Here is an 18,670-nt window from a genome sequence, read left to right on the forward strand (position 1 = left end):
TAAGAACTAAAAAACCCCTCCAAAGCTGTGAAATTACTTTTTGTTTTGCCTTGTGACTTTATTTCCAAAGCTTTGTGTTTGTCTATTAAACTTCTCTCAGTTCTTCATGTCCATGAACAGAGCTGTCCTTTTCCATCAGCAACCCCAGGGTGCCTCTGCACCTGTGCTGGTTTGGGTGAAGAACATGCAGTAACTGCATAAGAGGTTTAGGTCAGAGGTGGGAATTTGGCTGTATAAAAGACACAGATTCTTAACCTGAGGGAAAAAATGCATATTAACTAGGTATTGAGCTTTTAGTTTAGAAAAACAACTTAAAACTCCGTAGAGCTTTTTTCCTTTGTAACACTAACACAGGCTTAACATAGAGGTTGAGAAAATTTTACTAAAATTATGTAACAAATTGCTTAAAAACTCAGATAAGCCCTGTTGAGTTTTAAAGGTGATAATGATGAGGGAGTATCTCGAATTTTGAACAAGATGTAATATTCTCTCATATTATGAACTGAGTATTCTAAGTATATCACATTTGGATATTTTCAATTATTTTTTTTTAAATAAAGATAGAATAAGAGTAAGCAGAACAGAGAATTCATTATTAAGTCACTCATGACCTAAAATATTCAAAAGTCTTCATTTTTTTGGCAGACATCAGCTTAAAGAAACAAACACTGTTAGGCAGAAACCACACTGCAGGGACACCACACTAGTTTCTTGCAGATGTCTGAATCCCCATCTAACTACCATAAAGTCAGAGGAAGGTGGATCAGGCTCCACCTTTCTATTTGTATGGAATTCAAACACTTGGGCTACAAAGAGTTTTGGCCACTTCCCTGGCCTCTGTGACACACTGAGCTGTGTATTTGGGTCACTTACATCTCCATTCCCTTCCCTTCTGACCCCCTGTCTAGCAAAAAAATAAAATGTACTGAAGTAGCATGAAGACAAAATTGATCACAGCATGAGTTTTCTACAGTATTACCTCCATCACCAGGACAGATGAAAATAGTTCTTATGCAAACTGTATCAAAATCAACCTGAGTGACTCAGAGAAATCTACAGATCCCAAAAAACTGGAAATTAACTGAATTTTAATTCTATTGGGAAGCTCAGAAATGTAGGTTTCACTGGTGCTTTTTTATTTTTATTTTTATTTTTTTCAATTGGGACAAAAATCATCTAAGCTCATATGTAGGTAGCCCTATGGTGCTTCTTTAAAGATTAAAAAACAATAAGAGAATAAAGAATGCAAATTTTCAGACAGCTACTCACAGGGAGACACTGTTTGAAGTAACAGTTCTCTCTCCTGCTCTGCTGCATCTGGGTTGCTTTTAATTATTAGCAAGGAAAATAACGAGTTCCACAGATGTGAATGCAAGTTCATTTTCACCATCAGTTGACTTCTGCAACTTTCACACCAATGCTGCGTTTGAGAACACGGAGAGATTTACACATATGATGAGTAAGAGTATTGCTCATAATGCTGAGTATTAAATAGATAGCATGGAGGGTGCCTTTGAATCACAGTCATGAGGACTGTCACAATACACTACCTTAAAAACTTCAGTCCTCAGCTTTCACACACATTCCAGTGACCTTGGGCAAGTACAATCATTCAGAGATTTCTTTTCTAAAAGGCTACAGTAGCACCTCAGTTTGAATATAATGCAGAGCAACTGCACGTCAGGGCGTGAGATCCCTGTACAGACACACATGGGAGAGGAAGATGTGAGAAGCTGCAACGGAGCTTGGTCACTCTGCCACTGCCAGACCTGCCCCAGCAGTAGAGGGAGCTGTGCACAGGGCTCCTTCAGAGCAGGAGAGAAGATAATGAGCAGCACACCAATGTCCATCTGAGACTTAGAACTAAAGGGTCATTTCAACCTTCTCTCCTACACATGAGATGTAACTATTACATACCTTACTATTCAGCAGACTACAGTCAACCAAGAGAGGATGGCAAAGAGAGGGACATATACAGATAGATGTGTACCTGCAGTCAATCCACTTACTTTGGATTTCCAGCCCCTGGCTTCTTTCTCCGGAATATGTTGAGGAAAGTGTTGGACTTGCAAGGTGCCTTGCCATCCCCGACATGCATACGCACCACATCTGAGGTGGTGAAGGCACTGCGGACGTTCCTCTCCGGCTTGGCTATAATGATGTACATCTTAGGAGTGAACATGCACCCCAGAGCCACTGTCACGCTCAGGCTCACTGCGAAACAGGTGGTGATGATCTTGTAGTTGCTCCCGAAATAGATGGGCACGAAGGCCAGCCAGATGATACAAGTGGTGTACATGGTGAATGCAATGTACTTGGCCTCGTTGAAATTGGCAGGCACATTGCGAGTCTTGAAGGCGTAGTAGGTGCAGCTCATGATGAGGAGTCCATTGTAGCCCACGGGAGCCACGACGCCCAGGTTGCTGGTGTTGCAGATAAGGTAAACTTCCTTAATGCTGGGGTAGGAGAGGATGGGCATGGGGGGCTCCAGGATGATCAGCGTGATCACCAGTGTCAGCTGCACGCTGATCAGAATGGAGGCGATGACCACCTGGGCCCAGGCGCTCATGAAGCGGGGCTTGCGGGTGCAGATCTTCTTCTTGCTGCCCGCCAGGATGCGCGCGATGCGGTTGGTTTTGGTCACCAGGGCGGAATAGCACATGGCGGAGGAGAGGCCCACCAGAAGGCGCTGGAGGTAGCAGGACGTCGTGGTGGGTTTAGCTATAAGGGTGAAAGGGCAGACGTAACCCAGAAAGATGCCAGCCAGGATAATATAGCAGAGCTCGCGGCTGGAGGACTTGACAACAGGGGTGTCTCTGTAGAGCACAAAGATAAGGGTGACAAACATGGTGACCAGGATCCCCAGGCAGGAAAAGACCACAGCCACAATAGACTCTATATTGCTCCACTGGAGATACTTTACAGGGATGGGTTCGCAGCCTGCAGTGTACAGAAGAGAAACAGAGTGTTAGAAAGGCAGCTCCTGGAAGAACCTTTTCTGCTGGATCTCAGTATAATTCAAAAATTAGCATATGTCTATATGGTGTGGCTTATTAAAACCATTTTACAAAGGAGTGAACTGCATGATAGAAGTTTGGATTAATACTTTAAAAAACAGCCATCCATTTTGGGTGTCCCAAACATTTTCTCATTATGCTGCAACAGGAAATTAGATTTGGAAATATCTGCTTTTAGAGATACCTGATTACAAGCCATGAATACCAAAGGCACAGCTGGGAACAGAATGCAGACAAAGTCACCATCATCTCTTCATTTCAGCAGGGAAAGTATTGTGAATGGGTGGGGTTTTTGCCTCCTCAGATTAATTTACTCAATCATTACCACAATCACTATAGTTTGATCTACTACATTTTTTGAGAGCGATTTTATAAATGTTAGAAGTTAATCAGAGGTCTATGAACAGAAAAATGGTAATAAATCCAAAATTTTAATGGAACTATATAATAGATACTGTACCTTCTTAGTACATTTCTGCTTTTTTTTCTCTTCACAGTATCTTATTCTTATTTTGTCAAACCCTCTGCTCATTGTTTTGCCTCTAAATAATACAATTTAATTCTCTTGGAAGAGTCAAACTCACAGAATATGCATGCCTTCAGATAAAAACTGTAAAGACTCTCTAACTAGTACAGACATGCAAACATAGATGTCTGTTAGGACAGTACTTAAGTGCTGTCTCCCACACTCAAGTTAAAGGAGTCTCTGGATATCTTCCTCACTGTGCTGAAGGAATACCAGCAATAAACACTACAGAGAAAATAAAATCTTTTGTGTTAATAAGATGTTATTGTTGTGAAGTTACAAACATCTTTCATTATGGCATTTTCTAATTTCTGTTCTTCATTTAATAGTTCCAAAATGCTTTTAACATGCTTCTTTATCCCAAGTGAAGTATCCACAGCCTCTTCTACTTGTTTCCATCCTCCTCCAGTTTCCCTTGGACACATCTCACTTTTTCTGCCTTTCCCCCACCTCTCAAGTATCTTTCCTCCCAGTCCCTCACCATCCCTGCCTCAATTCACCTTACAGTTCAGGTTTTTTAGCCACCTCTCCACCCAAATGTCTTCATTGCAAACTGCTGCTCCAGCTTTTCTCATCCTGGACTGGCTGCTCATGAACTCTGCCTGTCTGGACATGGCTGAAAAGAGCAGGGGAAAGATGGTAATGTCAGCAAGCTTTTGAGAGAGGCATTTTTCCTCTCATTTTTGCTGCTAGATCTTAACAAAGGCCCTGCTGTTGTGATGGGCAAAAGTCATGCTCAGTCCCTTTCTCCTCAGTGTGGAGGGTATTTGCAGAAACCATCGCTGAACTAAAGCTTCCGAGTCCCACAGTTTTGCCTAATTTATATGTACCTCCCACGTGATGATAAAAACTACCAACAGATACTTCTACTGTAATGTAGACACCATTACTGAATGTAAAGTCCTTCCTTCCAAATAACTGAGGAGTAAGACAAGGTACAGACAACGGCTGAACAGTTTTACTGTAACCTCATTTTGAGAAACAGGAGAAAAAATGGTTTTGGTTTAAATTAAAAAAAAAAAAATCAGCCCAAGGCAAAGTCCTGACATGGAAAATTTCTGCTTGAACTTTTAATGTCTGCCAATGTCATGTGAACTGAAAGAAGATCTTATAATTCTGTATCATTTTGTCTCCAAGCTAACTTAATTACAGGTACTGTTGTTACACATTCCTGTAACATGAAAAACAATAGAAATTATAGCAGTGGCTACCAGAGGTCTTATTTTATAAAGAAAATACTATAAAATAAAGATAAAATTTTATTAAAAGAAATATTTTGCTGAATGTGTTCTGTTCAAGACTCAGGTAGTAAACCTGTATGCCTAACCAATACTTTTGTGGTGAAATAGGAAGGAAAACCTCTTTATTAGCAGTGTGAACCTGAGACCATTTGCCTCAGCAGTCCTGATTGGAAGCTGGTTAATAAAAGACTAAGGATCAGAAGCTTAATAAAAGACTAAGGATCAGAAGCTCCTGCTCATTGATTAATACAAGTGAAGCCCTTCTCATAAAATAATCTGGTCAGAGGTTGTTGGAAGGGTTAAATTTCAATATGGACTTTAAGCTTAACAACATCAAGACATATTCACATTGTTCCATTTTAAACTATATTTTCAGGGGCTTAACTCAGATCCAACATGGTAGTTAAGCCTATCGTTTGCTTTAGGCTTATCGTGTGTAAGATTTGCTTAGAAATGTTTCATTAAACCAGTGTAATTCCTATGCTCCAGCAAGCCCAAGAATCACATATTGCACAAACTGCAAAAAGTTCCCTACGCTGCCTATTACCAGCTAACAGTTGTTGGTTGTCAGCACCTGTGAAGGTGGGTCATTTCCCAGCTAGGAGAAAGTGGGCTCTGGAACCCCACTGAGACTGAGGGAGGATACTCAGGAAATTGTGCATGCATTTATAAATCAAAACAAAATAAAACATCCCCCTCGACAATTAAACCAAACCTCAAAAAAATCAGAGCAAAAGCTTCACAGTTAAAATTTTCTGATAAAAGCTGTCTGGTAGTTTTCATGTATTATTTTCCCTGCATTTTAACTGTGAGTAATTGCCAAGATCAGAAGGCTAATCAATTTTTTTTTATTACTGTATTCATAGTGCAAGGACAATAAGAGAATCTATTATATTTTCTGAGGTTATTAACACATCCCAGGTAACTGATGGCCCCCAAAACCTTATGATTCTTTTCATAAGACTATAAAACTTCCTTTTCTATCTTGTTTTATTGCTTATTTAAGATGGTTTATGTAAATTGAGTTTACTAGCTTGACATTTATCCATCTTATATTATATTCTGATACTATAAAAGATTTCTCTTGGCACAAGGTCTAAGGTACTGTCTTTAGTGACTATTTCTCAGGTCAGGTTTTCATCATCTGTGGTGAGAAATCCTTTGTGTCTGCTAAGTCCATTTCACTGAATTCACATTTAAGGGAAGCAATCTAAAAAAACTGTGTACATTTAAAAATAAAATTAAAATGCCAAGAAATGATTGCTGAGCCACAGAGACTGATTTCAAATGGAGAAAATGAGCACCTTGAAAAGGATGTCTTACGAAATAGGTTAGTATGTGCTTCACGTTTCTTAAAAGGATTAAGGATTTTAGAGTCTCCATCTGTGATGGAAAATGAGTCTAAAACCACATACCTGTTTAGCATTTAAGATTTAAGGAAAGGGAAAAACAATCTGCACTGTGAGATGTTACTGCCTGTGTCTAGATGCTATGGTGACTGTCAGGGTATGAATACAACACATAAAACCAAGCTATAAAAACATGTTTAGATAGGAGTCCTGGCAAGAAAAGAGAATTGCAAATTAAATCATACCAATGGTGACTCCCACAAAGTTCAAGAGAAAAGTTCATATAGATAAATCTCCTTCTTCTAAAGATTAGGATGGCATCAGCTTCCTTTCACAGCTTTGTACTTTGTAGTATAGTTCAAGTAAATCAATTTTAGGGGTTAAAAAATAAGGTTTTTCTTCAATAAGACAGACTGAAGAAGCTGTGCTGGAGCAGAGTGCCATTTCAATGTTCTCTAGGAAATAAGTCGATGGCTATGCTGTCATTTGGCTGACGTTACTGTGATTTTAGAACAGCAGCAGTCCGGTCTCCTTGCTGAGAAGAAACACAAATCAGCAGGTCATCTACTGATTTCATTAAAAGTTAATAGATTGCAACATGCCCTGGAGATTTTTTCCAGCACTGATTCTTTCTGCAACTCTTTTCAGCAGTGCCTGTCATTTTGACATGACCCCTTTTGAGCTCCTCTGAGCAGCTGGTAGCTCTGAACCATATTCTCTCAAGTGCATATTGATCTCTCACCAGGGTTTTTGTTCTGGCTTCTTTTTAATCAATAGAGCCCTTTTTCTTCCCTGAAAAGTAGATCTAAGCAATTCTGTGAACCTCCAGGACCAGCAAAACCTGTTTGTGTATGGATATCTGTTTTAAGATTAGCAAACGCTCGTCTCCTAGGAGCAGGAATTAAATATGGGCTTTTCAAATAGTCAGGACATTTATGAGAGGTTCTGTGGATTTTTTGGTTTCTATTGATACCAGATGTGTTTCCACAATTTGGGCCCTTACAGAATGTATTTTTCATTAACTCTTCTCCCTGCGACCCAGTGACAAGAAACTTGAAGCATCTGAATGATCACTGAGATTTCTGTATCCTGAGAAATCTGTTTGTCAGTTTAGCTGCAAGCCAGAGCACGGGCAGGGCAGGGTGGTGGGAGTGGGAGTGGGAGTGGGAGGTGTCATGTCCCATCCACATCTGGGACATGACCATAACTTGTTTTCCATGGAAAATCCAGAGAGAAAATGGATCACATTTCCCAGTCTCTTGTAATTAATAATGTATTTTTACCTGGAGAAGTGGCTGGCTTTCCCTCTCAAAATACATGCTCTGAGAGCTCATTTGGCTGCAGTTACTAGCTTGAAGTATCTTATAGAAGAAATTAATTGAAGTTTGAGAATTTTGTCTATGTGCTAAAAGTTGCAGCAACATCTGTCTGTCAGCCAGTCATGGTAAAGGACAAAGATGTGTTAAGTTGCATATTTGATCTTTGGCTAGGTGTTCAGATTGTTGCTGTGACTAGGAAAAATGCCCTGCTGTCATCCAAGATTTGCAGAGGTGACATGGGGCAGAGGTGCTTCTAGTCTTTCATAGTGATTCAAAGCAAAAGTTAAGGTCAGGGTGATGCTTCTAAATGCCTTGTAACTTTTTTGGGGGGTAATGGCTGCTATGAAGCCCAGAGCAGAAGTGGAGGTTGACCTTGATGGGTAAAAAATAAACAGAAGGATGCCATAGCATGCAACTCATCCAAGGCATATATACAAGGGAGACCAAGTCTAACTCCTTCCAGACAGCTTTTCTCAGGATTTTGTTAAAATTCTTCTTGCTGGTGGGTCCAGTGAGAATGATCTTTATACCAAACAAGAGTCCAGTACTCAGTACTTGAAGGTCCTGAAGACCCAGATAAATTACTACTAATTGCATGGTAAAATGGTCAGAAAGGAGAATTGAATCAATATGACAAAAATACACTGAACTCTTGTGATAGTCACTGCTAAATTGCAGCAAATGCTGCTGAGTTCATTAGCAATCTTAACAGCTTTATTAATACTTGTGCTAAATGAAGGAAAGGAACAGACAGACTATAACATTTCTTCTTGGCAGAAATTTTGCTGTCTTTATTGTCTCTGATGCTGCACTAAGCTGAAAGACAGTCATCCTAAACTGCACTGGAATGTGTGTCCAAATATGTACCTTTAATATCTCTGCATGCTGCCATCTTTCTGTCCAGCACACAGCACTCTCCTTGCACCCTGTAGAAAAAGAATGTGTTTGGAGGGACACATGCCTACCTGTCAGGTCAGCATTTGGCCACCAGCCAAGCTCACAGGCTTTACAGGTGAATTCATCCTGAACAAATTCATTCTCCTTGCAAGCAGTGCAAATCCAGCAGCAGCTGACTTCTCCTTTCCTGATCACCTGCAGCACAAAATACATCCTGGATTCTGATCCTCTATCAGAAAACAAAGAGGCACACACCACCACCCCCCAGCAAACACATAACACAATACACTGTTCAAAACATGACAGGATTCCTGTGTATGGCACCTTTCAAACAGCTAGAAAACACCAATCATGATTTTGTATCGATCCCTGTATTAAAATTTGTGTTTAGGATTTCAAGAATAACCTCTGGGGACAATATTATTTTGTTTTGAGGAGAGCTGTTCTGAGTTAAAAGCACAAAACCATTTTTCCTCTGGTACAGAGGCATGGTGAATGTCATATTTTCAATCAAACTTGAGGCTTAATCTGTGAGATGGCAGAGGTCAGGACAAGCAGTTCAGCCCACACTAAATATCTATTGCATAGTAAAAACCAGTAAATAAAGTCAAAGGATAGAACCAAGAGTAATTCCTGCATATAAATACATATATATATATACATGTACACACAAGCACATTCACATTAACATGCATTCCAATTTATGTGGAAGTCTCTTTGGGACTCATTACCCAAGTGTAAATAGAAATTAAAATAAGAACAAATTACAAAACATCCTGCTAAAAGGATCTATTGGGTTTTAGCAGAAAAAATGATTAAGCAATGACCAACCTCATGCTTCAGAACAGCTCTTGTAGGGACAAATACCCCTTAAAACTTTCTTTCTTTGCTGTGAGGGCTACTAAATGTGATGATCCAATGCTGAAAATATTATTTTCTTGTCTTGATTCCTAATTTCATTACCCTGAGGCTGAAAGAAAGATTAAGGATAGGTCTGGCTCCTAGAGCTCTGACAAAGACTCTGCCCTTGTTTGCCAGGAAGGAGGAATCCAGCCTTTTCTTCCAGGTCTTCCTATCCATCTATATGCAGAGATAAGTACAGCAGTGAAATGCAAAATGTTTGTGTTATTGAATACTGGCTTTGTGGGCTTTTTTTTTTTTTTTAACATTTTCTCATGCAGTCTGTGGAGAGAGTCCAATAGGTTTCCATGAGAGCTGAAGCTGGCATTTTGTATGCATAGTGTTTACATGTACACACACACACAAACTGCACAATCTCAAAAACAGGGAAAAGATGTTTTGGAGGGTGGTAAATACTGATAATGTTTCTCCTACAAGATGTTGGAGTGTGTCACTGTGCCTTTGCCAAATCATCAGTTGCTTATTGCTTAGAGTAGCAATACAGAAATAAAAAGCTGCAAATGTGCTTATTAAATGAAAATAGAAAGGAAGGTCTACTTTAAGGAGGTTTTGCTGAATGGTGTTGTTGCCATTTTAAACTTAATGCATCCATACCATTCTGATAGTGGTGAAACATGTCTTTATGTCATCCAGACAAGACTGGTAGCAAATTATTTGTAGCCTGATGCAAGTGCTACTGTTTGGTGCACACAGAGTGATTTCATTTGTGTTTCCATTTGTCCTGCTGTGAACATGAGATACAAACAGGCATGGGGTTTGTTGGGTTTTTTTGCAACTTTTCCTTGCAGGTGTAACTGCTGGAACAAAATACTGGACTCCTGTGGGTCACAATATTTTCAAGATCAGCCCCCAAGTGAATCACAGCCACTGAATGACTAAGTGAAAATCTTTCTTGCATAAGGTAAAACTCAAATTCTGCCACACTAGAAGATTCTGCTTCCCTACAAAGGGTAATTTTAGAAAACATGGGCCTGTATATGCTGCTGTTAAAGAAAGGTATCAGTCTATGAGTCTTTCTATTATTTTGGCATTCCTGAAGGTCAGGAAGTCCTACCCATTGGCTTGAAAGGAGCTTGCTTGGGTTCAGGGAAAAACAAGTACTGGATATTCATATTTCTATATCAGAAAGTGTCTGAGGCACACCTTAATCTGGCCTTTCAGGCAAGGCTCGCTGCACACCGATCGGACCATTCCGCTCTTATTCATCTGGATCCTGTAGTCATCGATGTTGAGCACGCCCTCGTGCCAGGTCCCAACAAGGACGTAGTCGTAGCGGTTGGGCTCTATGTACTGCAGGTTCATGATGTCATATCTGCAAGGAAAAAGCAATGAGTCACTGTCCTGCAACATAAAGGACAAAAGTTTATTTTGCTCTTCCTCTTCTGCCTCTAAATATTCATGTTATCCCTTAACACCAGGGGCTTGGGTTTCACAAAAACCCAAAATCCTTCAGGATTTGCAGCAGAATCACAGGAAGTGTCAGCTCTGATTGGCACATAATTGCTGATTATTTGCCTTGCTGGAATAAAACTGGGTAAAAAGTTGTGTGTCCAGGAAGAACAGCACACCGAAGACAATAAACTCTGCTGAAGATGCACTTGTAGGCAATGTCTGGATGCTGTGTTTTCAAATAATTTGTCAAAACTTCTTTAACTTTCACTTGGTGTTTCCATGCAGGCTGGTTGTAATATAGCCCTTGCTTGGGGCTCTTAAGCAGAAATGCTCAGACCAACCGAGCTGTTTGCCATAAGTTAGCTGTAAGCTCTAAGTCTGACCATTCATTTTATGCAGCCCAGTGATCCTGTCAGGAAAAGTTAGCACCTCAGTCACAACATTTACTTCCTCACCCTAGGCAAGGCAGAAAGCACTTCCCAAGGCTAAGGTAAGGGAAGCATAAAAAACTGCTACAATAAACATCCAGCCTGCCCCATGGCCTTCAATGTGTTGGACCTGAGGTGTGTGCATCCCTTATTGATAATTATTATATTTATTCTTTTACCCACAGAATGCAGCTTGATTCTTAGTAGGGAAAAAGCAAGATTGGAAGAATGAATGTTGGAATATGTACAGAGAGGAAGAACCACAAAAGAGGCTAAATCCACATCCTGGTCTCTTAAGATGGGAAGAGGGAGGACTTTGTTTAATAAATGACAAGAGAAAGAGCATTGAGAACAAGGAATCAGCATTATAGCTGAAAATAACAAAGCATCTTATATTTTCTAAGCCTGGGATTTACTGCCTTGGCCTTCTGTACTGCTCTGGAGAAAAAAACCTTTTATTTATAATGGGCGTTGCTAATCTGTACATGCTTTAAGTCTTCTGTACTGGACTGTCTCAGTCTCTGGAGAAAAAAAACCTTTTATTTATAATGGGCGTTGCTAATCTGTACATGCTTTAAGAATGAAAGGTGAGGTAAGCAAAGTACAAGCCATAAATAAAATTGGGATGTTTGGTTGTGAGCAAAGAAAGACATCCATTTGTTTCATTTCCATTTTGATGTTCAAATATGGAAAATTTCAAATCTCTCTGCACTTCACAGAGGGAAGAGGTGCTAGAATTATTCTCTAGAGTAGAGCAGAATAATTTTCATAACTAAGTCTTAGTTAAAGATGATTTAAATAAATGCTTATTTACAGCTGTAATTAGACCTCAGTTTGGCAAATATGCATGCTCAGATAATGCCAGTGCCACTGCAGAGCTCCACTGGATCGTGTGAAAAGGACCCCTGCCACTGAGTTCAATGGAGCTCCAAGCAGGAGGCAGCTCCATTGGTTGGGAATTGGCCACTAATCAAGGCATTGCTTAGGAAACGGGTAAATTTCAAATTCATTAGGGAACAATTGCTTCTCATATCCCAGTTCTAACACTAAAGGAAGTGCCTAAAAAAAGAAATGCTGTTTCCAGGCTTGTGAAGAATGAGGATAACAAGAAGCAGTGAAAGTCAGGCATTTCATAATGGATACTTAACAGACAGGAGTAAAGCTCAGCGGAAATGTGAATTCCTCTTCCTAACAAGGAAAAAGTACTTGGATTTTAGTTTGACCTTATATTAGACTGACACAAAATCAGTTACTCTGGGAAAATTAATTCAGGAAGGAGAATAAAAGATTGCTGAAACCTCACATTCCCTTAATGGAATTTTTGAGCCCATACGCTTTTTTCATTTTTACAAATATACATCACAAGGCACAGAGTGACACTAATGCAATATCAATTAAGAGGTTCTCCTGTGTTCTTGTAATACTATTCCCTTTCCTATAGGTTACCTGTCAAAGAATGAAGTATGTAGATTAAAAGCTCTTACACAGCCTTGCATTATGACAAGGTGTAGTACAATGTTTGCAGATTTGATATGCAGCTTGAATTTTAAGTGGAAAAATATGGTCTTGCAAATACACTTGGTATATGGAGATGTGCTTAAGTTCTTTATCCTTTCCTTCTTTTTCTTAATGAAAATGCTGTGCTTTGAGCAAAGACAAATTCAGTGTTGGAATACCTCCTCCCATCCTCTTGCTCACATATGTACAACTTTAACAATTTTGGGCTGTGTCCATGCTAAAAATTATGACCCCAAAAGAAAAGGGTTTGACAAGAGTTGTGAAGCTCTCAGAGAATGAGACTTCTTGGAGGCAGTTGTATTTCACACACACATGGCATCCTTTAAAGAACCCATTAAAACATTCAGTGGAAAAATTAATCTTTCTTTTAACATAAGAGCAAACTCTCTGGTATCTTGGGAAATGATGTGACCCAGTAAGTGGTGTCTTTTGAACAAGTTACTTGTAAGGCAAGCCAGAATATAAGTCAGCTGGTCACGGGCACACTCTTACTCTAAGTTAACTCTCAGTTAATCTCAGATAGCTGAAGTTATCTTTTTCCATAGCCATAATACCTGACTGATACTGATGATTGCTATCCTGGAAGACAGGAGGGAAAAGAGTGATATTGAGCAATGCTGGGATGTAAATGGATGAAATAACCACCCATGATTCCAAACTCTGAAACAAAAATGCATATTTGGAAAAAAAATTTTACATGCAAATTTGAAGTCTTTGCATAAGGCAAAATTTGATTATTCGCTCAAAGCACTAGAGTTGGTAGTGTTGTCATGATTGAAGCCTGAAGAACTGTTGGAAATTTTGAACTAAATAGACTTACATGGTTCTAAGTCCAAGTCTAGTTAAGATGAAATGTTAGTTAGGTGAAATTTTTCTCTTAGATTGCGAACCTCAGCATTTCTCCACATATCAAAGTTTCATTATTGGAGCTGAAAGTTCTTCTGCCTGTTGTCACAAAACATTTTATGGTCAGAGGTCTATGCAAATAATTTGTTCTAGAGAGGTAAGGTTCTTCATACCAACCACAAGGTAAAAGGAGGCAAATAGCTAGAATAGACCAGAGCTAAAAAGATATGTCTGTATCCTAGAGAAGGATTGTGTTGACTATTGCATCCTTCACACATTTTCCAGCCATTTCTGGAAGTTTGAGTGATGTGATTGCTATAGGGGAAGGAAATGTGAGCTACTCAATGAAAGTAAAAAGGGCAGCACATTTACCAGCATGTTCTTAATGACAGTATAGTGAGCACATACAGCTGAGTTTCCAGAGTTATATCCATGTCATTTTTTCCCAGTCAGCTAAATGACTGCATTTGTGCCCTTCCAATAAAAGTTTCCTTCATATTTCTGCATAAGAGATATTCAAAGAAAAGATTCTCCACACAAAGAATACAACTTTGTTTACATGCTTTGTGTTTTCCAATCTCATTTTGATAAAAACCTTGAAACCATGAATTGAGCCGGAGATAAATAGAAAAAGACTTGTATCTAAACAAGTGGTTAAGGTTTCATGAAACTGTACAGGTTTCAAAACAGGAGATTATGGGAGTGCCAGACAAACATAACTACAGGCAATTCTATCTGCTCTACTCATGATGATAACAATTAGGATTTCATGGGAGTCAATTTCTCAAAGAACCTCAGAGATTTTGAAAATTATGAGAAAGGTTGTTGCCTTCTAAGGAGGAATATTATTCCACCTTGTAAAGTTGATTTGTTCACATGATTTGAGGACAAGATATCTAAAAATTTTCATTTGTGTAACATTTTTACACTTGCATAGAAAAGCTAAAAAAACTAAGAAATTTCATAGCAGGCTGGCTTTGCTATATTTAAGTGTTGTATGTGGTGTTTATCTTTCTATTTTGCTGAGGTACAAAAGCTCTTGGGTATAGACATAGTGCTATAGTCTGTTCACAAAGAGACTTTCCACACAAAGCTCTGGAAGCACTACAGCCAGTCTGAAGCTACAGATGATTCTGTTAAACTGCTGCTGCCATACAAGGATCTGACAGACTGTGCAGATCACAGTTCATATACACACAGCTATTCTCTGATACGATATTGCCCACATCATAAATGCCATAGATTGATTCAAGGATTACAGAATGAATAACAAAAAGGGTAATTGAATTTCCTTGCCCAAACTTGCTATCTCCAACTGTGAAAATATTAATAGGATCAATAACAAAAAAATTCCCTACCTAAAATAACCTATCAAATTCTAAATCAGGGAATCAAGAAAAATGAACCTTGCTATAGACCAAAATGATGGATGGAATAAATTCTATCATTCTGGCATACTCAGAGGAATATCCTGATATAAACTCTCTATGTTTTAAATTAGACTGTTCAATCTAATTTTATGCTTGGTACTGATGAGAGTTGTGGAAATGCTCTTGGGCGACAAAATAATAAATAAGAATTAGGCTAAAATTGGAAAATTACATCTAAACATCAAACCAAATAGCTAACAGACAGAAAATGCAGCATATGCAAAGCTGGAGTAATGCTTTTATGGACACAAATAATGTGCATAAAGCATAAAGCTACACTAAGCAGTAATTTCTCTATATTATCTAAATTATATGTGCAAAAACTTGATTTATGCACGTGTCGATAAGTATGTGTTCAAATGTAAGGGAATTGCTTGCTTTACTCTCAAAGCCTAACCTCAAATGGTCTGTATCTTTGACTAAAAAAATTCTGAAAATGCTCAACAATCCAAAACTAGCTTTTTGTTGCTAGTTAAACATAACAAACTGTTTAAATGTATATACTGTTTAAATATGACAATAGAAAAAAACATAACAATCTAGGAAATGGCAAAACATTGGCCAGTTTTGCTAATAAAACCTAGTAACAGAGATAAGAGTTGCTTTAAGACCACTGTGCCTTATTGGAGGCATGAAAAGACATGAAAACTCTTGTTTGCTCCAGAGCCCTCCCTTTGTGTGGTGCTGGCACTCAGATGCACTTATGCAATAAGCCCAAAGATGGAGTGAGAGAGCCTTTTATAACACTTCAACAGCTCAGTAGGAAAACAAACTTCAGTGAAGCAATCCCTGGGTAGGTTTCAATTAATAATGGACTTTGTACTTCAGCAGCTGAATTAAATGTGTTTATAAAAAAAGAAAACAAAGAAAAAAATCCTTGTGTTAAAATAGAACGCACAAAACTAGATGAAAGATCTCTGCGAGTTTGCTCCCATAAGAGAAACAAAGGTGACATCCAAGTCCACAAAGGTGCTGCCGTACCCACTGCTTGGGTACATCCTGTGTCTGCTGCAGGGCTAAACAATAGCAGCTGCCACAGCTGGGACCAGACTCCAAATGAGTGAAACACAAAAACTTCTGCCAAAAGCTCCCTATTATTTGTCCTGCTCTACACAGATCTATCTTTAAATTCAGGGATTGATCTGATTCTATTTGGAGTGAAACAAATTAAGGAGATCATAAAGGATCTTACCAATCAACACCAAATAGTCTCTGACAAGGTTTCAGCAGAGCTCCAGCTGAAATAGGATGAGCACTACAGCCCTCTATTCAAAACCATGTCAGGTAAGTTCTTAATTAAATTCTAATCATTTGTATTAGGCTTTATACATGCTAAAACCCTGTTACTGTGACCAAATACTACCTTGCACACCATGAAGTCTGTGAGTTACAAGGTTTTTCCTCTCCTGTAGCACCAGAAATTCATAAGCTCTACTGTGGTTCCTGTCCCAATATAAGATAACATGTGTTACCATTGTTGTTCCTGGCTGTTGGAAAGACTGGTCCATGCTTTATGTTTCAGAAAAAAAAAACCCAAAGAAATCTATATCACCAAACACAGTAACATTTAATAGTTTAATAGTTGAGATGAAAGCTCTTTACCTTCCAGGGGCATCTCCCTTTTCATCAAACCAAACTTCTTCTCCAGAAACACCAATGAATGAGGATTTGAGGAGGAACTCCAGGAGCTTGCTGCCATCAATTGGCTTCATAGCATCACACAGTCCAACATGCCCGGGGCAAAGGGAATGGTGCATGTTCTGTAGCCCATAAGCCATAGCATATATTGCATTGATGACAAATCCCATTTTACTGTCCTGCACATAATTTTCTTCTAAGCTCTCATTGCCTACAGGAGTAAGAAAAAAAGGGAGGTTATAAAGAAAGATGAAATTACATGAAAATATGAAAAAAAACCCCAACAATGTATAAAAGGGATTTCCTTCTTTCTGGTATAAAGCTTTAGAGGCACAAAAAAGGCTCCAGTCAGGGATAATAAATAAATAAATAAATAAATAAATGAAACACCCACCACCCCAGTGATCTTGAATTCATTAAAAGTGAAATGCGTCATGAGAAAGCACCTGTTTCATCATGTCATAATCTTTTGTTTGGTTGGTTTTTTTTAATTTTTCCTTGTCATTCCAAAATATTATTTATTTTAGGGAAGGTTAACCAAGAACACAGATTTCCACTGAAATAATTTTTAAAGTTATTTCCTTGAAAAATTGACATTTTGTTACATTTGACATTTTTTTTTAATCTCATGTTTTTGAGGGTCAAGATAGCAATGCCTCATTCAGCATTAATAACTAAACAACATAAATCAGCATCACTTCTCAAGTTATCAGAAACAGTCCTTTTAGTTAAAACTGGTACTAGGTATGCCAGTATGGGATTGCTACAGAAAGTCAGCCAAAGTTCACAACACTGAGTTTTTGTGTAACTGCAGCAGGAACAGACACTGAAGTCTCCTTCCTCTGATCGGAAACAACGCGGCAGCAGAGGTTTTCTCCACCCAAAGGTTTTCCCCCTGATCTGCAGATGGGCCAGCACTGTCGCAGGATGCTGCTTTTTGGCTGCACTTCACATCAGAGCCTGCTGGGTCCTGGGCTGCTCCCTGCTTGCCTTCTGCCAGCTGAGCTGCTGCAGACCCTGCCAGTGCCGACCCCAAGGCACTGCAGACCTGGGCTGCAGGGCCCCGAGGCAGCTGGAAGTAAGAAACCTCCTTGTTTTGCTTCTTTCCCCTTGAGTCATTCAATGACAATATGCTCCAAACTGCAAGTTGCTTTTATCTGCAGGCCTCCCACGTTACTGGATGTTTAACAGGCAATGGCAATCCTGTCTCTGTTATTTCGTCTCAGGAACATCTTGTGTGCACCAGGGAAGTAGAATGTGTGAGAGACTAGCTGTTAACTGACACTTCTCGAATCCAGGTTGGAGAAGATGTTTGTCATTTTAATATGATGAAAGGAGGTAAAAATCTTCAAGTCCACCAAAACTTTAAAGTTAAAAAATAGTTCCTTACCGTAATGTAGCTATGCTATGGATATCAAATCAAACCATGAAGACTGTCCTTACATTTATCATTGGAAAAGGCTCTGATTTGATAGGTCTTCTCCGTTTGCTTGCCCTAAAACTCAGAAATTTTGGCTGGGAATTCATAGGATAACAGAGATCCCAAATACAGGGATAGCTGTCTTGCTTTCCCTGGGTTTCTTTGCAGCTGGGCAAGAAAATTTTGCCTCAGTAACTATTTTCCAGATGAGCTTAACATAGCAAACAGACGTGATGGTGAATTTAAAAAGCTTTGTGAATATAGCATAATCTGACTGAATGAGTTCATGTGCTCCTCACTACCATACATTCACCACCAGCACCACTAAGCAAGGAGCAGCCTGAAAGAAAGCACAAAGAAATTCTTTCCACAGGCAATGTATCTGCCACTTTCTTTATGAGAGAAGGTTCACAGCTCCCATTCAAATCACATGAAAGGAACACCACTGAGATTCATGCTGAGAAACACAGAAAGAATAGAAAACCTTGTATGCAAGATGACAGAACATTCACCCAGGGAAGCAGAGAGCATGCCAGTGCTTGTGCACCCTCACTTATGTACAGCATAGCCTTGACATCTCTATGCCTGTATATGCTAATATATAGTCTCAATAAATTACCTTTTGGGGTGTTTTATCAGGTGATTAATCCCATAGGAATAGCACACTGAATTTATCACTGATTCTGCTTTCTTGTAGCTAGAAAATGCAATTATCAGTCTCTAAGTCT

At 39.1% G+C, this 18,670-nt stretch overlaps 1 protein-coding gene across 7 annotated transcripts in view; it reads right to left on the reverse strand.

Moving 5' to 3' along the window:
* The window catches only part of GRM1 (glutamate metabotropic receptor 1), a 183,429-nt gene that overhangs the window by 28,555 nt on the left and 136,204 nt on the right, over positions 1-18,670 (reverse strand). For all 7 annotated transcript variants that reach the window (XM_039707557.1, XM_039707556.1, XM_039707558.1 and 4 more), the window contains 4 exons: positions 16,487-16,733; positions 10,414-10,582; positions 8,418-8,544; positions 2,010-2,940 (listed from right to left, as the gene is read on the reverse strand). In XM_039707557.1, coding sequence (XP_039563491.1) covers positions 2,010-2,940; positions 8,418-8,544; positions 10,414-10,582; positions 16,487-16,733 — 1,474 coding nt within the window. The remainder of the gene's footprint in view (positions 1-2,009; positions 2,941-8,417; positions 8,545-10,413; positions 10,583-16,486; positions 16,734-18,670) is intronic.

Source organism: Passer montanus, unplaced genomic scaffold, assembly GCF_014805655.1.
Source record: "Passer montanus isolate IOZ18808 unplaced genomic scaffold, ASM1480565v1 scaffold2, whole genome shotgun sequence".
Classification (NCBI taxonomy): Eukaryota; Metazoa; Chordata; class Aves; order Passeriformes; family Passeridae; genus Passer; species Passer montanus.